General features: G+C 51.1%; 1 protein-coding gene across 2 annotated transcripts in view; it reads right to left on the bottom strand.

The window, feature by feature from the left end:
• Nucleotides 1-5,827: 5,827 nt before the first annotated feature.
• Nucleotides 5,828-20,683, bottom strand: part of MAMLD1 (mastermind like domain containing 1) — a 57,455-nt gene continuing 42,599 nt past the window's right edge. For both annotated transcript variants that reach the window (XM_040265423.1, XM_040265424.1), the window contains 3 exons: nt 15,414-15,657; nt 9,252-9,336; nt 5,828-8,277 (listed from right to left, as the gene is read on the bottom strand). In XM_040265423.1, coding sequence (XP_040121357.1) covers nt 9,296-9,336; nt 15,414-15,657 — 285 coding nt within the window. In that variant the 3' untranslated portion in view covers nt 5,828-8,277; nt 9,252-9,295. The remainder of the gene's footprint in view (nt 8,278-9,251; nt 9,337-15,413; nt 15,658-20,683) is intronic.

Genomic DNA, 20,683 nt, shown 5'->3' with positions numbered 1-20,683 from the left:
ACTATGGAGACAGTTCAGGTGAGAAAAACAAGTAAACGATGGTTTGAGTGATCAGTTTTTGCAAAATGGTGTCAGAAGAGGTGAGACAAAACCAATTTGTCTAGTTGTAGTGAGTGGCTGTTGAGGTGCCTGTACTTTTGTGCTCAGCTACACTGGCTTCCAGAAAAGAAGCTGTAGGAAAATCAAACATTCCCCTGTCTTTTTTTCAAATAAAAAACTGGTCTCTATGACCTTTTTCTCCCACCTCAAATTGTTAGACATTTATTTAAAAAGCATCCCTCTACTTTTAAAAACTGTTTTTCCCCCAATATTTGATTTTGAAAAATGTTAAGTCATCAGAAAAGTTTGAAGAAATGTATATTGAATCTCTACAGACCCACCTCCTAGAGTCTACGATTAACACATTTTTCTACTTGCCTAATCACACCTCTCTGTCTCTCTACCCATCCCTTTATCCACCCATCAAGCATCTTTTTAAAATGTCTTTCAAAATCAGTTGCAGATATGAGTAAACTTCACCCCTAAGCACTCCAGCAGATCATTAACTAGAGTTCAATATTTGTTTAAGATTTTTCTATTTTAGGCAATATGTTTTTAACAGCAAGATGTCCTGATCTTCAGCAAACCATTCTCTGAGTTTTGGCAGTGCATACACGTGTGTTACTCACATCCTTAGCAGGATAGAAAATTGACCACCACTCCAGAAAGTCTCCTTGTCCCCCTTTTCAGTCAATCCCCATACTGCTGTGAGGGTCCCATTGTTCTGATTTTCTTCACTTCTGATGACTTTTATCTATTTTAACTTTGTATAAATGGATTTATACAGTACCTGTGTTTTTTGAGTCTGACTTCTTTTTGGCAGCATAATGCATTTGACAAGTGTCCAAGGAGTATCCCTCTGTGTTGATGCTGGTATTGCATTGCATGGATACAGTGGAGTTGCTTTTATCCCTTCTTCTACTGATAGACACCTGAGTTGCTTGCAGTTTTTGGCTACTGTGAATGATATTGTTACGAAATTCTTGTCGGAGACAGTCTACTACTTTTATTTGTAAATATTAAGTAAATCACCTTTTGTCTGTCAGGTGTTCCAAAACTTTGATTTTCCTAAATTTGTCATTTATCTTCTGACTTTCATGGTGTTTTTTTCTGTACGCAAGTTTCAAAATTCTGTGTGGACAATTTTATAAAATTTTCCTTTATGGCTTCTGGATTTCATGTCATGATAGGAGGAGCTTGATCTACATTGATATTATGAAAATACCCACCCTTGTTTTCTTATAGTGCTTTTATGGGTTCCTCTATTTTAATCTTTGAATCTGAATTTATCTTGATGTCAGGAGGGAGGTAGAAGATCCAGATTTACTGTGCAGATGGCCAGTCAGTTTTTCCAGCACTGTGTATTGAGTCTCCCTTGCTGATCTGAAATGCCACTTTGCTATTGTCTTAATTCCCATATATACTTTTATCTATTTCCTTTCCACTGACTCATCTGTCTTTTCCTGTGCCAGAGCCACATTGTTTAAAATATAGTAGCTTCGTGATACATTTTAATATCTGATAGTGCTAGAACCCTTTCTGGAGTCTTCTTATTTAGAAGTTTCCTGGCAATTCTTGTCTTATTGAACTACTAGATGAGTCGCCTTGAATCACTGTGTCATGTTCCAGAAAAGAATCCTGCTGGGGTTTTTATTGTGATCACAGAGATTTTGCAGATGGACGTGGGGGAGAAATCCCATCTTTCCATGATACAGAAAGGACGAGAGAAAGACAAACATCGTGGATGACTCCCAGATCTGGACTTGAATACCAAGTGGATTTGAGGCCCTTAGCAGGGTGTGATGGCCACCTTCCACTGAGCAGAAGGCTTCCCGAGCTTGCAGGGATCCTGAGAAGTTCACCTTAGACCTTCAGGATTGGAGATATCCAGGGGAAGTCCTTAGGGAGAAGCAGGCCCTCAACACCAGCCACCCCTGTTCTTTTTGGAGTCCATCCTCCAGCTGGAGTGGAGGTACTGGCATGACCCGAGGCTTCCCTTGTGGAATCAAGACAGACTCCAGGGTCCTGTCCACCTCGGGACCCCAACTCCTCCCTCCCCGCCTAGCTCACTGGGCCCTAACCACTGACTTTTTCCCCCTTCTTCCCCAAATTGGTATGTGCTCTTTCCTCTTCTGGGAACATTCTTGCCCAAGCTCTTTCCCTCTCATCATTCTTCCCTCTCATCCTTTCATCTCAGCTCAGATTTCATTCCCTGAGAGTAAAATCACTCTTTCCTGAGTGTCCCCACCAGCCCCATCACACTGGGGTCTCTCACTCTCTGCCCCTTTTGTGTTTCCTTTGTAGATGTTAATGCAACTTGCTGTGATTGTCTTTGCTAATGTGTCAATCATGTGTCCCCCGTCAACCTGGCTAGGCTACATGGGCCAGTTATTTAATCAAATACTGATGTGAAAGTACTGTGGAAATGTGGTGAACATCTACTGTCAGCTGATGTGAAGTAAAAGAGAATATCCTGAATAGTGTGGCTTCAGCCACACTGAAAGGCCTTCAGGACAAAGCTTAAGTTGTCCTGAGGAAGAGAAAATTCAGTCTGTGGATTGCAGTCCCAGCTCCTGCCCGAGTTTGCAGCCTGATAGCTGGACACCCTGATAGCTTGTCCTGTGGACTTCAGACAGGATTTACACCATTGGCTCCCTTGGTTCTCTGGTCTTAGGAACGACACCACAGGCTTTCTGGGGGCCCCAGACCAGAGACCACAAGACTTCTCAGCCCCCATAAGTGTGTAGGCTGATTCTTTATGGTAAATCAATCTCCTATTGGTTTTGTTTCTTGGGGGAACACACACACACATTCGTAATCTACTCCTGGTACTATTCCTGTGCATGACCTTGACAGATGCACTCCCTGGTTTACTCCATTAGTCTGGGGACCATGTCTGTCTACCCGTTGGTGCCTGGCACAAGCATGCTTGTTCAATCACGGAATGGCCAATGGCCTGTGCTTCTCCCAAAGCCCGTGTCCACTGCCAGATCCCCTGACTTTCCAGACTGAAGGGGGACTGATTAGAAATGGACCTTCAAGGGGCTGGAGCCTGCTTTAAGGGAGGATGGAGGCCTTGGAGTCTCACATAACTCTCTGGCAACCTCCAGCATTTCCCCCAGGACTGGCCTCAGAGCTGAAGAGCAGGGTGATGGGACAGGGTGGGTAGAGAGCACCTCCCCACTGGTACTGCTGGTCTTCGTGTACCCGTGGGGAGACCTCAGGCCCCACCTGCAAGGTCCTCCTGGCCCTCCCAGTGAAGGACCTGCACAGGCCAGGGGCCTCCAACCAAAGCTGCTGTCTGAAGCAGGTTCAGGGCGAACCCTCCTTGTGGGGGTCATTGAGCAGTATCTAAACGCTTTCATTCTTTCTTGCCCAGACACACCACGCTCTTTGTGGCTGGGCTGTCAATATTCTGAGATGCTTGGAGGCTAGATGCAGGCTCAGGAACCTGTTTGTCTCCCAGGGTAGAAACTGGAGGAAAGAGAGCAAGGGAAGAAGGCCTTGCAGGTGAGAGGAAGCAACAAGAGAAAATGGACCTCATAGGGGAAGAAGCATCCCAGGGGACTCCCAGGAGCCAAGGGGCAGTGCTGTTCTGGAAGGACCGAGAAGCTTCCATTGGGTTTATGGCCAGGAGTTGGCCCTTTGGCCAGCCAGTGTACTTGGGAAGGAGCAGGACAGGGGTCAGATAGCTCTGGGCTGACAAGAGTCAGGGGAGGAGTGGCAGGGCATCAGAGCTGCAGCTGGATGGGCTGAGGTAGGTGAAGACCTTTGCATATGGCCCAGTTCAACTCCCTTGGGAAGACTCCAGCAGAGAAGAGGCTGACGGTGGAGGGGTATAGGAGAGAGGGCAGCTGAGTGATGGCACAATGGTGGGAGCTGCCATCTCTGGGCAGGAGTAGCGTGGGACAACCACTGCTAGGAGGAACAGGCTGGAAGGGCCTGCTGGGGCCAGTGAGGCCAAGCAGGGTCAGGTGGCAGGAAGTGCTGGGGGGTGCTGTCCACTTTGGCTCAGCCTTGAGGTCGATATGTGATTGGGATGGGAAGTTAACTCAGCTCAGGAGGCCAAGCTCAGCTTTTATTTCGGGACTCTGAAGGCTGGCAGAGCTGAGGAGGCTCTGCTGCACTGGCTGGCCTTCAGCACCCCAACTGGTTGGCTGTGAGCAAGTTTCTGGGCAGGTGAGTCCTGCTACCCCTGAGCCCACTGGGGATAGGGGACAAGAGAGGTGGGCCCAAATGCCCCAGTCAGGCCCTGAGGGGCAGCTGGGGCCTGCCTGGGGCCTGGCACCACTGGGGCACTTGAGTTCACACAGGGGGAACAGAGGCCAAGCCCCTGACATGGAGTCATGTTTGGAGCTGCGCGACACTCACAGGACATTCCCATTCCCCAGATCTACGAGGAGTGCTCTGCAGGAAGCAGGAGGGGCTGTGGGAGCAGGTGGGTCAACCACTGGGCCTTTGGGCCCCTGACTGCTTCCACCATCCCTTTGGCCCACAGACTAGGGAGGTCTGCCTCTACCTCTGTGGATTTTTGCCCCCAGTAACAGCCATTGAGTGGCGCATGGGGGGGGGATCTCCTTAGATGCTTCTTAGAGCATTTTAGGCTCCACTGGACAGGACAGGACAGGCCTGCTGCATTGTACCTGCATTCCTCAGCCCCCAAAGTCCTTCTGTTGGAACATCTTATACCTTGACGATGAGTAGGTCTTCTCCCTGCCAGTTATGGGGCTCAATGTGTGTATTCAATTTTGGTTACATGTGATCACAGCTGGTGCTTCAGCTGCACTTTTACAGCACATAGTGTGTGCAAAGGGGTCCCCAACTAGCTTCCTTGCTGCCTTTGGGGAGATGTGGTTCCATATGCAACCTCTGTCACCTATGCACCAAGTCCTGGCACCTTGTGGGAGAGGCACAGGTCCCATCTCTTTAGGATCTGCTTCAAAATGGGGCTATATTTCAGTGAAACACTGTAGAAGACACTTTCTTGCTGTGAGGGGTTTGCCCTAGTGTGAGGTGACAAGGGCACTTGTTTTCATGCAGTTTAAATTGGAAACAGCCTGCAGCCAAGACGCTGCCGGCAACTGCTGGTGGGGAGGGCGGGGAGAGGAGGAGGCCAAGCAGGGATTGGGCAGCAGATCAGGACTGATGGGCCAGGAGAAGCGGGGCCCAGAAACGGGGCACCGAGCTTGAAGGGGGCAAGATGGCGGCACACCTCCTATGTCCCGGCCCAACGTCCCAGACCACCAGGCTCTACCCTCTGTAGTGCTCAGGAATATCAGGGTTGCCCTTAGTTTAGACCTTGAGGGAAGAGCAAGGGACAGGGAGGGGAAGAGTGGGAAGACCATTTTCTCCCGGGACCATGCCTTCACCAGGGTTTTCCTGGATCTCTGTGTGAAGTGATGGAATTTCAGTCTCCAGGTCCCTGCAACCTCCAGCCACCCTATGTGGGTAACCCCTTACGTGAGAGACATTGGATCTTTAATTGGCTGTCTCCCTTTCAGTGGAAAGAGGGTGGTGGTGGAGAACTAGCTTCTCAACGCAAGCCTCCCCCTGCCCCCTGCCCTCAGTGCAGTCAGTCATAGCGGCCTACACCATAAAGGATGTGCTTCTATGCTGTGATGTGAAAGGATCGCAGTGCAGGCTACACAAACTTCTTGCCCCTCTCCTCTCAGTGCCCAAGCATCCCAAGACAGGGAGCACCATCAGAAAGAACCAAAGACACCAGCAGGCTTAACTGACACGGGTTTGTAGACTCCGAATGCTCCCTGGGAAAATGAAAACACAGAGGTACTTTTCTCCTGTTTATTACAGAACAAAGAAAAAAACACTTGCTTGAAACAGATGCCAGATTTCAAATGCAGAGGCAAAATACCAGGTGGCAATTAAAATGTCATTACACAGAGTCTGGACATTGACAAAAGTTTACAGGACAGTGGGTGTGGGTTTTCTGTAAGACACTTAAACATACGTGATGAAAACTGCAAATAGAAAACATCAGTGACAAAACCCAAATCAACTATTCGTGTTTACAGACTCATTTTTTCCCCCAGACCACAGAGCCTTACATCAGAACAAATACTGAAAGGCCTTAAATCAGGAGCATCTTGCCTCCCCCTGCAAGGTGCCCGTTATAGTAGTACAAACTGTCTGAGTGATAAAGGGTAGAACCCTCAGAGATGCCCAGCTCACAGACTCTCTTTGCTTTTCTCAAATATCCAGAACTCTCTGCTGCTGCTAAGTCACTTCAGTCGTGTCCGACTCTGTGTGACCCCACAGAGGGCAGTCCACCAGGCTCCCCCGTCCCTGGGATTCTCCAGGCAAGAACACTGGAGTGGGCTGCCATTTCCTTCTCCAATGCATGAAAGTGAAAAGTGAAAGGGAAGTCGCTCAGTCATGTCAGACTCTTTGCGACCCCACAGACTACAGACTACCAGGCTCCTCCGTCCATAGGGTTTTCCAGGCAAGAGTACTGGAGTGGGGTGCCATTGCCTTCTCCGCCAGAACTCTCTACCTCCTGGCAAATAATTCCTCTGCAGGCTACTTAATGATAAAATGGCTTGTGCCGTAACAGGCTCATCAGGAAAGAGCTAGAAGATGCTGCAAGGTTTGCAAAAGACATTAAGAATCACACTGGGTGATACAAGTTTTAGTGGAAACGGGAATAGATGGCCAAGTGAGTTTCTATTTGGCATTTGTCAGTTTGCACAACACCTCTTGGTCACATCCACCACTGCATCAAAAGCGCAAGCAACTCAGCCACCTGGTTTGATAAGGTATGGCTGGAATGAACAACACAGTCTGCATATTTGAACAATGTAGAATACACACGGACAATGGCATAATAAACACAACTCTGTTGAAACGAAAGCCATCGTCTTAATTACAAACTCACAAAACGCAGTATAAACACTTCTGTCATGAACGTTTAGGAAAACCATGTACAAAATTTTCAGATATGTACAGGTAGCTTGAAAAATCACCAGATTTCCATTTTGTCACAGGTAGAGAGAGGGATGGGTGTGGGCTGCCGCCCCTCAAATTGTAATGAGGCAATAAGCATGTGGCTGTGTGGGGCCAGTGGTAAATTTGCTATGGACTCACATCACTCCCCGGAGTGATGGCCACGTGGAGGTTTCTAGGGCATTTAAAGCTTGTCAGCGTTCTGGGGGACATGGCCCGCACTCTGGGCCTTGGCACCCTTGTCAGCAGCCTGGTCTTCTACAGGGCCACTGATCAGCCTCAGGTTGCCCATCCAGTCTTCATCTGGGCTCTCGGTGGAATCCATCATGAAAGTGTCGAAATCCACTTCAGAACAGTCAGGGAGTGAAATAAGATCGTCCAGTGGGGACTGGGACGACGACTCAGATGGGCTCCCTGTTCTGTCACAGGGACTGGCTGGGGACTGGCCGGCAGCCACGATGGAGGGGGCAGCAGCGGCAGCCACAGAGCTTGGTGGCTCGATGGCCTGGATGGGACTCTCAGGCCTGAAGCTGACCATACTTTTCTGGAGGGACTTGGTGGCATGTGGTGTGGGCACGGGACCCTGCACCGGGCTCTGCCTGACACTCTTGTTGCCCAGCAGGCCGAAGCTGGGCTTGGCGGGCACAGGACCCACCTTCTGGCTAGGTCTGCCTTCTGGGGCCACCCGACTAGGGGACACAACTGCCTGCTGCAAGGGAAACACCGGGGCTTCCAGGGAGGTTGTCACAAGGGCCTTGGCAAAGATGGCACTGCTATCATAATGCTGCTGCATGCCATGAGCTTCTTGGCTCGGGGGTGGCTCCCTCAAGACTGGGGTGTGCAGAGATGCTGCTGCCACCACCCAGGAAGTGCTGTGGAGTACGGTGGACATTCCTGACATTTGCGGCTGTCTGGGATGGTGAGGACCCAGGGCCTGGCTGCCCAGGGGCCTGGGATAGAATCTAGGCAGGGGCAATCCTGCAGGAGCAGCCTTGGGCATCCCCATGTGCTGGTAGGTGGAGCCGAGGCTGCCCAGGGGGTTGTGGCCCAACTGTGAGGGTGTGGGAAACGGGGGTCTGAAGCTGAAAATCCCCTGCTGCCTGCAGGGGATTGGTGAGAGCATGCCCATAGTCTCCTGGCTCTGCTGCCTGATGGGTGAGGCCATTCCTGAACTCAGACTGCTATGAAGGAGCTCAGCTCTGGGTGGTATCATGCACTGGCTGGGTGGGGAGCTTGCCTTGGTCCGGCTACACTTAGAGATGACTTGATCTTGGATGGCTACCGAAAGAGAGAAGCGGGGGTCAGTTCCAAAGGTGTCTTCCACTTGGGCTGCAGTGGCCAGCGGGGAGCCACTGGCCCAGCACTGACCTCTCACCTCCTGCCCTTGGCTCCTACCGAGCATCCTCCTCTCCCCTTGTTCCTCCACCCTCAGCCTGGACTACAGTTCTTGGGGGAAGCCCTCCTAGACCCCCCAGGTCTGTGCTCACAGCTCCCCTCCGCCCAAGAGTAGATCACATTGGACTGAAAATGCCCATAGATTTTAAGCTCCATGAACGGGGTCTGGGCCTGCTTTTATAAACCCCATACAATCCGTACACAGGCTTGGTACCACCCATCCCCTGAAGGATGTCCACCTCTTGACATTGGCCTGGAACTTGTCTGCCTGGTCCCTGAGGCTAAGGCACACCTGACATGCCACTCCAGCTTGAACAGGTGGGGGCATTCAGCTGGTATCAGGCCCGAAGGAAAAGGGGGTTTTGCAAGAGAATGGAGGAGTGATAGTGCTATGGCGCCACCAGGCTACAATGAAGATGCTGAACACTCACTGGAAGGCAAGCAGCCTCCTCCGAGCCCCAGGCAAGAATACCCCTGTCCTGGCCCAATGTCACTACTGGCTGGGGACAACTGCTTAACATGTCTCCCAGGCTAGTTTGGCAGAGATCATCTGTAGTGTTTGGCTAACAGCTGTATTTTCAGCCAATCAATGTTGATTACATGGTTGAGTCAATCTCTTCAATCAAACAGTGATTTCAGAGTCATTAAGACTGGGCCTTCAACTGGGACTCTACTGACACTTTCCATGTGACAGATCCAACCAAGGTGCCATGGAAATGCCTCACAGACCTACTCTCTTTTCATCAATGCTTTCCAGAATCATCTCAGTAATGGTTTATGCTGGAGGGAATTCTCCTCCAACCTCACACAGTCTCCACCACTCACCCCTTTGAGAACATGGACTTTTAACTGTTTACCTTGAAATTGACTCATCCGTTGGGCGATAGGTGAACTGCGCTGTTCAGGGGTCATTGCCATAAGACCTGATCTCTGCTTCTCTCGCTAAGTAGAAGATGAAAAAGAAGTGTTAGATTCGGGCTACCAATAAATTCTAGCCTTGGTGTTGCTGTGTGGAGACTCAAGACGTGACTTTGGTGTAGCAGAAAGCATGAGTGAACACACCAACAGACACTCGCATGCATGCCCCACCCTACCTAGCAAAACTTCACAGGTATGGATACAAGTAGGATTCGGCACCTGAGTTAAAAAGCAATTGCAACAGCATAGGATGGTGGCGGGGAGACACGGAGCTAAATAGCAAGAGCATGGAGAGAAAAGGTTTAGGCATTCTCGATGTCCTTCTGCTCGGGATGGGGCAGCAGTTAGATGCAGTCACCAAAGGAGGAAATGTGACATTAGGCTGCATTAATAGAAGCAGAGTATGTGGAAGGAGGGAGGTGACAGTCCTATACTCCTCTGCTTTGGCCAGACCATGTCGGCAGTGCTGACAAGAGTTTGGGCAGGCCAGTCTCAGGGAGACCCAAACTGGCTGCACCCAGAGGACACTAAGCAATGGGGCTTGGGCTCCCAAACACGTGGGCAAAGAATGGCTGAACCAACTGGGGAAATCAGGGGTGGGGCAGAGCAACCTTTGGGCTATGTGGTGGTGGGTGCCCAGGGTGTCATGGGGAAAAGGGCCAAGGCTCGTTCTGGGTGGTCCTGGCATGAAGAGCAGGGGTGATCACTTGCTCACATGGATGCATTGCCCAACACCCAGAGTAGTCACCCATTCCCAGCTTCCCTTCGCTTTCCTGATGGGCAGCAGCATGGGTGATGGGAACGGGCTTCTGATCTCCATCTCTAAGCTGGGTGGGCACAGAGAGGAGCCAAGCTTCAGGGCTACAGTCCCAGCCCCAAGTCTGGGAGCGCCTCGAGAGGCCCACCACCAGAGAGCCAGCTGAGGGCCTGCAGAAGGCATAACTTGCCCCAAGACCCTCAGTCCTTTGGTGCCAGGCTGTGGCTGGGCCCTGGGTATGACTCGCAGTCCATTGCTCACCCACTGCCATTTCTCTCCCCTTCTCTGCTCCTCAGTGTGCCAACATCCAAGGCAGCCCCATCAGGGAGTACATTCTCCCTGAGTTTACTTTGGAACTGCGTCCCCCACACCCCTGCAGAGGCCAGAAGAAGACTTGACCAGACAACACAGGCTGCCCGGGTGGCCTGCTTCGCCACTCTTGGATGGCTGGCATGTGAAGGGGCTGGGGCGGACGGCCGGTGCTTGGGAGAGTGCCCAGCTCCCAGGTCTGGCGGCAGTTCCCGGCCTCAGTTCCTGCCAAGGCAGAGGACGAACACGAACATGAACACGTGGCAGTGGGTGGACTACATGGCGAGCGATTTCAGCATCCTGCCCTTAGCTTGCTTCCTGTCCAAGCTCTTGCCTCCCTTCCCCTGGGGCGGCCCTCTTCCTGCTAAAGCATGCCGTTGTTTCAGGGGCAGGACCCGAGGATCACAGGGGTCATAAGATCACCAAGGCCATGCCGCTGGGAAGTCGGGGAGATGGGGTTGGGGAGGGGTGCTGGGCTCTGCCTGAGATGCTTAGGGTAGGCAGGCATTTCTGAAGGCAGCTCTCACCTCTGGTCTGCCCAGTCACCCTCCTACTGTGCCAGGAGATCCGGGCAGAAGATCTATAGCCCCAGCTTACTGATGTGACAGCTGAGACTCACAGAGGGTCAGTGACGTGCTCCAGGCAACATGGCTGGGTAAGTGCAGTGTCTCCCAGCTGCAGGTCCAGTGCTTCCATCTCTCTAGCCTGCTGCTTCCGGGACCGGCTCCTGGGCCCTCTGTCTACACCAACTCTAATTCTATCTACACCAACTCTAACTCCATCCCCACTGACTGCTCCATTAGGTTCACCAAATGACACAGTAGTACAGGGTGGGAGAGGGGCAGGTGGCAGCTACAGAGGTTGACGCAAGAAAAAGCAGGGAATGACAACGATGGGCCCAAGAGTCCAAAGGGAAGGAGATAGAGAGGAAGACGCCCCCAGGGCCTGGGAAACCAGAGTGAAGGCGAGGCTGGGGCAGGGGTCAGAGTGGAGGAAGTGGGCAGTATCTGCCAGATGACAGAAATTGCTTCTTAAAGGGTTAGGGTTACAGGGACAGTGGGATGTTGGCCAGCGTTCATCCAAGGAGAAAAATCCGGCACATCCAGAGTTGAAGGGAAAGTCTAGTCGGGGCCACAGAAACTCCAAGTCCAAACAGAAGGGCTGATGCTGGCCATCCGGGGGTGTTGCTGTCAGGCAGGAACCTCTTCATGCCACTGGGGCATGGGGGGGGGCACCGCCAGCCTTCTGCTCCCCGCCTGGCCCCGTCCCTGGCAGAGCAGCCAGAGCGTTCTCTCCAGGCCCCCCAGGAGGCGGCTTCCTTTGTTTTGCAGACAGAGGCCCCCATCCTTTGTTCTCAATCAGTGTGCTCCAAAGATAAGCCCCAAGAAAACAGTTGTTGCCTTTTGACACTGACAATTAGGATCATTGGAAAATAGAGAAAACAGGAAATGACAAATGTTTTCAGTGACCCAGAGGAAGTGATGGCTGAAAGTGGCTGCTTAGTGACGGACACTCTGAAGGATGGTTACAGAGGAGCTCAGCCAAGCACTGCTTTTCCTAGGACTGCGGGTGGTTGTCATGGCACTTGAGATTGCTGTACAGGTGACACCGACGGGGCAGTGGCAGGTGGGCCCTCTGGGAGCCTAGGTGTGCTTCCCCATGTTGTCCCCAGAAGGAAGGAAGTCTCCCAAAGAACGTGGGCCCAGGCTCCTCCTTCCATCCGGCCAAGGGACCACCCTCAGAGAGGCCTCAGCCGGGATGGTGATCCAGGAAGTCCTGGGACTGCTTTTCTAAGCTTCATGCTAAGGCCAAGGAAGCTCTGGGGCTCACTTGAGGTGTAGCACTCCATCCAAGTGTGCTAGGCATAGGTGGAAGAGACAGGCGCAAGGCTGGCCCGAACCCCCCACTGCCTCCCAACACAGCAGAACTCAACACACAGCTACCCAGGGGCCAGGCCGCCCTGCGGGCCTCAGCCTTCAGCCACCACGGGTGGGGGTCTCTTGTGAGCCCCCGAGCAGCACCTGATACAGCCTCTCTCCACTGCAGCCCATGCATGGTTTCATGACAGAGTCAACCCCTTCATAAGGCCACGGACACATTAACTGGATGGGGGATGGGACAGAGGCAGAGGGTTGGCAAGACCCCCACATGGATGCCCACGCAGGCTTCCTGGGCTTCAGGTGGATTCAGCCTGAAATTACTTGGCCCATGATCCCCAGGAGGAGTGTGTTCTGACTGGGAAGGGCTTCCAAACGAATAGCTCTGACAGATGAGGGATGGAGTCTAGGGAGGAAAGGGGGGAAGGGAGAGAAAGGGAGAGGGAGGGAGGGAAGGGACAAAGTGAGGGGGGGTGAAGGAGGGGTGGAGGAGGAGAAAAAGGGGCTGTGCGTGGGGTTTCTTTTTCCAGCATTGGGGCGCTCCTGCCTCCTCCCCAGAGCGCCATGCACAGAGCAGTCTGCAGGTAGCAGAAAACACGCAGCTCTGTGTTAGAGGCTCAAAGGTTAAGGAGCTCCAGCGTGTGGGCTGCTTTGTTCAATACTCCACTATGAAAAGTACCTTCTTTGGTAGTTTTTGGAAGCCAAATTTGGAAATGGCTCACTGACTCTTCTGACTTCCTTTGGAATGACAGGAAGACAGCATTCTGCATGGAGATCTGAGTTCTAGGGGCTCCCACAACGCCCCTGGAGGGGGACTTCTCAGAACTGTGGGCCATGAAGATGCTTCTACCCAAAGCCCTGTTTGAAGGGCATGGATGCTCTCAGGCTGACACTGTCCTCAGGCATCCTTCAGACACAACACGGGCTGCCCACAGTGAATACAGGCCCACTTGACCATGTCCTAACTCTCCCTCCTAACTCTTGGAGCCTGTGACTCAGTTTCTCTGGAGTGCCTCCAGATGGGAGTGCTGAGGGAACCCCAGAAGCAAAGGCAAAGGCAGGCCACACCTGTTGTTTCCGAAGGCCTCAGCTCCATGCCCTTCCCTGCCCAATGGGGGGATGGGGAGGGCAGCCTCACTGACTCTGGGGTCCCCAAAGCAAACTGCTGGATCCTGGGTGGGTAAAGAGGGTTTACCTGGCAGCCCAGTGAGTCCCCGTGCCAGTCAGCTGACAAACACATCTTGTGGGTCTACCATGGGACCTAGTGGGTCTACCATGGGTGGGGCTCTGTACCAGCCCTGAGGTGGTACTGTGTGTGTCTACTCTCAGGAAGTTCACCATGGAGGGAGAAACTGACAAATCAATCAATCAAAGGAAATCACAACCTCAGAACAGAGTGAAGGGATGGGGAGGGGAGGCATGGCAGAAACCCGGGTTCAGGGCTTGGGGCCAGAGGGTCCATGGGGACACACGGGTGCTAAGACAGGAGAAAGCTGAGGGTCTCTCTTTGGCCCTAGGGGCCCCTGGAGCAGGAGTCAGGGACCTCCCCTCAGTGATGGTGCTGTCCTTGGGTTGGCTCCAATCTGCAGCTGCCATCGGTAACTTCACAAAAATCACTGCTGTTGAAAATGACCGCCAGAGAGCTGGAGGTCGCCTTTTCTCCTCTCCACTTTCTGTCTTTGCAGTTGACTTCTGACTCCAGGCATCTCACCCGGAAGGGCCAGACTTCCATGCTGTGAGTGATCTGGTGGCAGAGGAAACATGTCTTTGCAGCTCGCCTCTCTTTTCTCCCGGAGGTGGGGGCCTGCGTCCTCCGTCTCACAGAAAGTCTGGCCTTCCTGAGTCTGGGCTGAGCTGTAGGTCCTGTCCCTCCAAGCCTTCCCCAACCACCCCGCCCCAAGGCAGGCCCAACTTCCATAGCTTAATAGTGAGGATCCGAGGGCCAAGATTCTGCCCCGCCCCCCACTGCTGAGTGGAAGGGTTGGCTTTGAAGAGAGATAACATGCTGGGGAAAGGAGTTCTCAACATCAGCTCACTCGGATCTGTTGTTCTTTGCCTTCTGGGGACATGGAACGCCAGGGTGGAGCTCAGACACATCCTGAGTAGATGATGTCCCCATTTGTTTTTTGCTAATTCTCTTTCTTTGGCAGTCTTGTGCTGGACAAGCTGAAGAGCAGTGACTCTGACAGCACATAGGAGAAGGGTTAAAAAAAAAACAGAGAAATCGATAGCCCTTAAAAGGAAAGCACTGCTTGTTCCTGCAGGCCAAGGCCTGTGGGATGGGAGAACAAGGCCACACAGATAGAAGCAGCATTTCCATTAGAAGCCAGAATCCCAGAGGTCATTTCAGCTGGATGAGCATCCTCTGATCACTCTCTCTCAGCAAATGCTCCTTTCTCTACTTTGCTCTGCAGAGAGGGCTGACGTCCTGCACACACTGATACGTCATGCACCAGAACAAGTTCATGAGCCAAACAAAAGTCTCTACGACGTCTGCTCAGACATCATCTTGCTGTCATGACCACTAATGCAACTCCTTAGGATGAGTCAAGCCATTTCTTCCAGAATCTGGAGGATGATGCAAACTCACAGCCCTCTTGGCCAGGCCTGGCTTGGCTTTCTTTTGCCTGCCCTCCTCGAGTGGGGCCATCTGACTTCCCACTTCGTGAGGTGCACACGAATCTCAGGTGGGGTCAAAAAACACCTCAGGGTGTGGAGCCTCAGCAGATGGCTGGAGAGGCAGCTCCCAAGTGCCCGCCAGCTATGGAGTAGGCAGGCACCAGGTGGGGGGAGGGGGGGTGCGGGCGGAGATTTGTAGTTCCAAAGGCGTAGGCCCTGTCTGCCTACAGTTCACAGTCTGGTCACAGGGACAGACAGGCAGGGAAGGAACTGGGCTAACAGCAGGGAGGAAATAACTGTCCATGGGGTGATGCCCACTTAGTCTCCCTCTGCTGGCTTGGGTGGTCTCTTTGCCAAAGACTGACTGGGACGCAGCAGAGAAAGCTCTGGACATCTCTCCTAGGTGCACAGAGCTTTATGGGCTGGGCTGTCACCTCCTCTGTTCCTCCAACAACACTGTGAAGCAGGTGGGCAGGCTGAGCAGGGGACTGTGCCCAGTTGACAGATGAGGAAAGCGAGGCTGGGGGGAAGTGACTTACCAACAGCGTCGCAGCTAGGCAGTAGTGGAGCGGGCACCTGCCTCCAGGCCTTCGGATCCCAGCCGCCCCAGGGCGCTGCCTCTGAGGTGCTGTACGAGGAGGTGACTCGGGCCAGCTCATGAGCAAAGGAGCTGCTGGGCAGGAAGGACTCACTCCCCAGGGCCTGGCAGGACGGGGGCTGTCGCCCGAGGCTGACCTGGGGGGGCCTGGCTTCCCCAAGCTTGCAGGCTTTGTCTACATGAGTCTACAACAACCATTGAAGAGTCTGTCAGCGGCGTGGCCACAACTTGCCTCTGACTACTCCTGTCACTGCCCTGACCGCCTAGACGGGGGTCATCTGGGGCTTTGACTAGACACACCAACTAGCCTGGGCCAACCAAACCCAGAAGCTCTGTGTTCTTAATTGTCTTGGGTCACAGACTCCTGTGAGAAGTCTCTTAAAAGCTATAGTTTCTCTTCACAGAAAAAGCACTTATGCTGGTGTCTCTCCCTTCCCAGCCCACCAACATTTTACATATAATTTCAGGGGTTTTCTGGACCACTTACTACCCATCCATGGGTTTCAGTTAAGGAGACTCTGCCGCCATCAGTCACTGTCTGGTTGGAAATGGGCATCAGGCTAGGTCAGATAGCTGGTTCATCAATGCCCAATCCCGATCCGTCCCCATGCTCTCCCCCACAACAGAGCACACCATTCTACACTGGTCTGTAGGTACATGTGCTGAGTAAGGTGCACAACCAGGCAGTCAGGCAGGAATCTCCCAGCAGCCCTGAGCTGCAGCCCTCAGGCACTTCACCCTGCCGGGGCCCTGAGGATTAGGGACTTTTGTGTGGGTGGCCCCTCATAATGTTTTAGAAGACAGGGATTTCATCTGAATTGAACATCTGATCCCATTCTTTCAGCCAAAGGCAATTAAAACCCTCGCACTTGATATCCATGTCAGAGAAAGCCACAAGACTCCACGGAGGTGCTGAGGGAACCCTGACCTCCTGCTGAACACCTGGCCACGGGGTGCCCAAGATGACCAGGGGGAGCCCACCCTGAGGAGAAGCTCTTTGTATGTAAAGCAGCCTCTTCATTCGCATGCTTTTCATACCTGAGCTTCGAGTGATCACCCGTGTCTTATCAAACATCCCAGTAGACAGGGAAATATTTATCTCCCGATCCTCAGCTAAAGAGATGGAGTCAATTCAGTAAACATGACTAAGTGCCTACAGTGGTCAATTCTCTGTGATGGATGACAAGACACTAGATATTTGGATGCCTCATCTGAATTGAATTAATGGTAAAAACTGCCAGCACTGAACTGATCAAGCATTTGCTAGGTACCAGGCACTAAGCCAAGTGCTTTTGATCCTCAGTCTCACTCAACCCTTGAAACAGCTGTATGTGAGGCAGGAACAATTACTGTCCTTATTTTACAATGAGGACACAGAGGCCCAGAGAGGTTAATGAAGTTGCCCAAAGTCACACAGCTAGTAAGCAGGTTTGCCTGGTTCTCAAGTCTACATGGAGTTTGGCATGGTGCATGCATGTGTGCATGTGTGTGTGTGATTAGCTTGTCATATGGAAAAGAAGTCTGAAATGTAGATACTGTTCAAATGTGCCATTAAGAGAAGTACAGGCCAGGTTTTACGAGGGGGCCCCAGGGCAAAATTTTAAGAACAACTTAAGCTCAGATGGAAGAATGCACCTGCAATGTGGGAGACCTGGGTTCGATCCCTGGGTTGGGAAGATCTCCTGGAGGAGGGCATGGCAACTCACTCCAATATTCTTGCCTGGAGAATCCCCATGGCAGAGGAGACTGGTGGGCTACAGTCCGTGGGGTCACAAAGAGTCAGAAATGACTGAGTGACTAAGCATACACACAAAGATGGGATTAGGAAGAAAACTGAACTATTTTGAGAGTTTTGAAGATGACACTCCTCTCCCCAAAGAAATACAAAACCAGAAAACCACATGGAATATGCTTAGCAACTGAACTCAGTACATGTGGGAGAGAAAATACCTTTGCCATTCTGACGATATACCCACCACGGAGGGCCTGGCACCCCTCCACTCGGGTGGGTTGCATCAGTGCAGAGCCAATCTCACTGACCACCTGCAGCTTTGTTAAATCAAGCTCCAATTTGTCCTTGAACCAAGGTCGTCTGGGACATGAGCAGAAACGTTACTCTCTACAATGGACTATTCTTTGTGCCTGCATACTGAGCACCTTGGTAATTTAAAACACTGTTTTATAGCCACGGAGGGGTTTTTGCAATCCTGATATGCAACTATTCCTAGAGGTCTCATTCCTCGCCCACCAGATGACGACATAGTCGGAAAGCAATGAGCAGGGCTTATTTGCAGGTAATTGAAGCATTGTAAGCTTTTGCTTAGGAGTCCCTGGTAGCTTCATGTGACTGGTAGAATATTAGTGACAGGTCAAGAAGCAAGACCCCTCATCAGCAGGAACATACGCTCCCAGTGCCTTGGTAGTTCATCAGGCAGAAAAAAACCTGCCGATGGCACATGGAAATTACCATCAGCAGAAGATGCCCCAGCAGTGTGGGCAGTTCTGTTTCAACAACAGTTTGGAACAGGCCAGCAGTCACCCATTCATGTGGAGCAAAATGGGAGCAGGCACTTGGCAGATCAATGGGATCCTTGGTTAAAAAAAGAAAGATATAAACTAAATGAGATTCAGTCGAGACTCTGATTGACAAGGAACTTTGAAGCTGATGTTCATGCATCTTCTCTATTTAATTTGGCAGAGAAACCTCTGTCCCACACACCCTGTTATCAGGAGGCCCAGGTTCCAAAGAAAAGGTGGTAGGGATGTTTCAACTCCTAGACATTTCCACACATAAGGTGAACCCATCTCTCTCTTAGGAATCACTGAAAATCTCAGAAAGCAGGTCAGTCCATAACTGGTGGACAATGATTTCTACCTCTTGGATTGGCTGGTTCCACGTGATTCCAAATTTCAGAGAATCAGATGAATAGTGTCTGATGCTGGTGCCCAATTTCACAGAGCTCACACCCACTGGGCTTCCCATGCTATAGAACATGCTAGAGAACCTGCTGGAAAAAGGTTGTCTCTGGGTCTCTCCAATGGCTTGCAGATACTTACAGCCCCAAGCACATCCTGTAAGCTCTGTTATTAGGGTTCTTTGTCCCGGGGCTTCCCATCTTCTTGGCAGCTAGGTCTCCCGCCCCACTGTGTCCTGTACTCTAACCTCCAGTCATACCTATCTCCTTGGAGCTCCCCAGACAGGCTGCCACGTGCATTCAGCCCTCTGTGCTCATGGTCCTTAGGGGTCCTGCATGTCTTTGGAGATCCACCCTGAGAATTCTGCCTCTCCTTTGGAGAAGAAAGTGGCAACCCACTCCAGTAATCTTGCCTGGAGAATCCCCATGGACAAGGAGCCTGGGCTATAGTTCATGGGGTTGCATAAAGTCAGACAGGACTGAGCAACTAACACTTTTTGGTCCAGCACTTATGGCTGAACACCTCTGACTGACTGAACATCCTTGTTATGCCAGTTCAGTTCAGTTCAGTCGCTCAGTCGTGTCCGACTCTTTATGACCCCATGAATCGCAGCACGCCAGGCCTCTCTGTCCATCACCAACTCCCGGAGTTCACTCAGACTCACGTCCATCGAGTCAGTGATGCCATCCCGCCATCTCATCCTCTGTCATCCCCTTCTCCTCTTGCCCCCAATCCCTCCCAGCATCAGAGTCTTTTCCAATGAGTCAACTCTTTGCATGAGGCAGCCAAAGTACTGGAGTTTCAGCTTCAGCATCATTCCCTCCAAAGAAATCCCAGGGCTGATCTCCTTCAGAATGGACTGGTTGGATCTCCTTGCAGTCCAAGGGACTCTCAAGAGTCTTCTCCAACACCACAGTTCAAAAGCATCAATTCTTTGGCGATCAGCTTTCTTCACAGTCCAACTCTCACATCCATGCCTGACCACTGGAAAAACAATAGCCTTGACTAGACAGACCTTTGTTGGCAAAGTAATGTCTCTGCTTTTGAAGTTGGTTATAACTTTCCTTCCAAGGAGTAAGCGTCTTTTAATTTCATGGCTGCAGTCACCATCTGCAGTGATTTTGGAGCTCAAAAAATAAAGTCTGACACTGTTTCCATTGTTTCCCCATCTATTTACCATGAAGTGATGGGACCAGATGCTATGATCTTCGTTTTCTGAATGTTGAGGTTTAAACCAACTTTTTCACTCTCCTCTTTCACTTTCATCAAGAGGCTTTTTAGTTCCTCTTCACTTTCTGCCATAAGGGTGGTGTCATCTGCATATCTGAGGTTATTGATATTTCTCCCGGCAATCTTGATTCCAGCTTGTGCTTCTTCCAGCCCAGCGTTTCTCATGATGTACTCTGCATATAAATTAAATAAGCAGGGTGACAATATACAGCCTTGACATACTCCTTTTGCTATTTGGAACCAGTCTGTTGTTCCATGTCCAGTTCGAACTGTTGCTTCCTGACCTGCATACAGGTTTCTCAAGAGGCAGGTCAGGTGTCTGGTATTCCCATCTCTTTCAGAATTTTCCACAGTTTATTGTGATACACACAGTCAAAGGCTTTGGCATAGTCAATAAAGCAGAAATAGATGTTTTGCTGGAACCCTCTTGCTTTTTTGATGATCCAGTGGATGTTGGCAATTTGATCTCTGATTCCTCTGCCTTTTCTAAAACCAGCTTGAATATCTGGAAGTTCACGGTTCATGTATTGCTGAAGCCTGGCTTGGAGAATTTTGAGCATTACTTTAGTAGTGTGTGAGATGAGTGCAATTGTGCGGTAGTTTGAGCATTCTTTGGCATTGCCTTTCTTTGGGATTGGAATGAAAACTGCCCTTTTTGAGTCCTGTGGCCACTGCTGAGTTTTCCAAATTTGCTGGCATATTGAGTGCAGCACTTTCACAGCATCATCCTTCAGGATTTGAAATAGCTCAACTGGAATTCCATCACCTCCACTAGCTTTGTTCATAGTGATGCTTTCTAAGGCCCACTTGACTTCACATTCTAGGATGTCTGGCTCTAGGTGAGTGATCACACCATCGTGATTATCTTGGTCGTGAAGATCTTTTTTGTATAGTTCTTCTGTGTATTCTTGCTACCTCTTCTTAATATCTTCTACTTCTGTTAGGTCCATACCATTTCTGTTATTGTTGTACCAAGTCTTAATCAAAATTAAATCCCTTTGGTGCCCACACAGTGCCTGACATAGGCAAAGGGTTCAACAAATATTTGGAAAATCCAACCAACTT

This window comes from Oryx dammah, unplaced genomic scaffold (genome assembly GCF_014754425.2).
Source record: "Oryx dammah isolate SB20612 unplaced genomic scaffold, SCBI_Odam_1.1 HiC_scaffold_23, whole genome shotgun sequence".
NCBI classification, from domain to species: domain Eukaryota; kingdom Metazoa; phylum Chordata; class Mammalia; order Artiodactyla; family Bovidae; genus Oryx; species Oryx dammah.
This window is presented reverse-complemented; position numbering and strand designations above follow the sequence as displayed.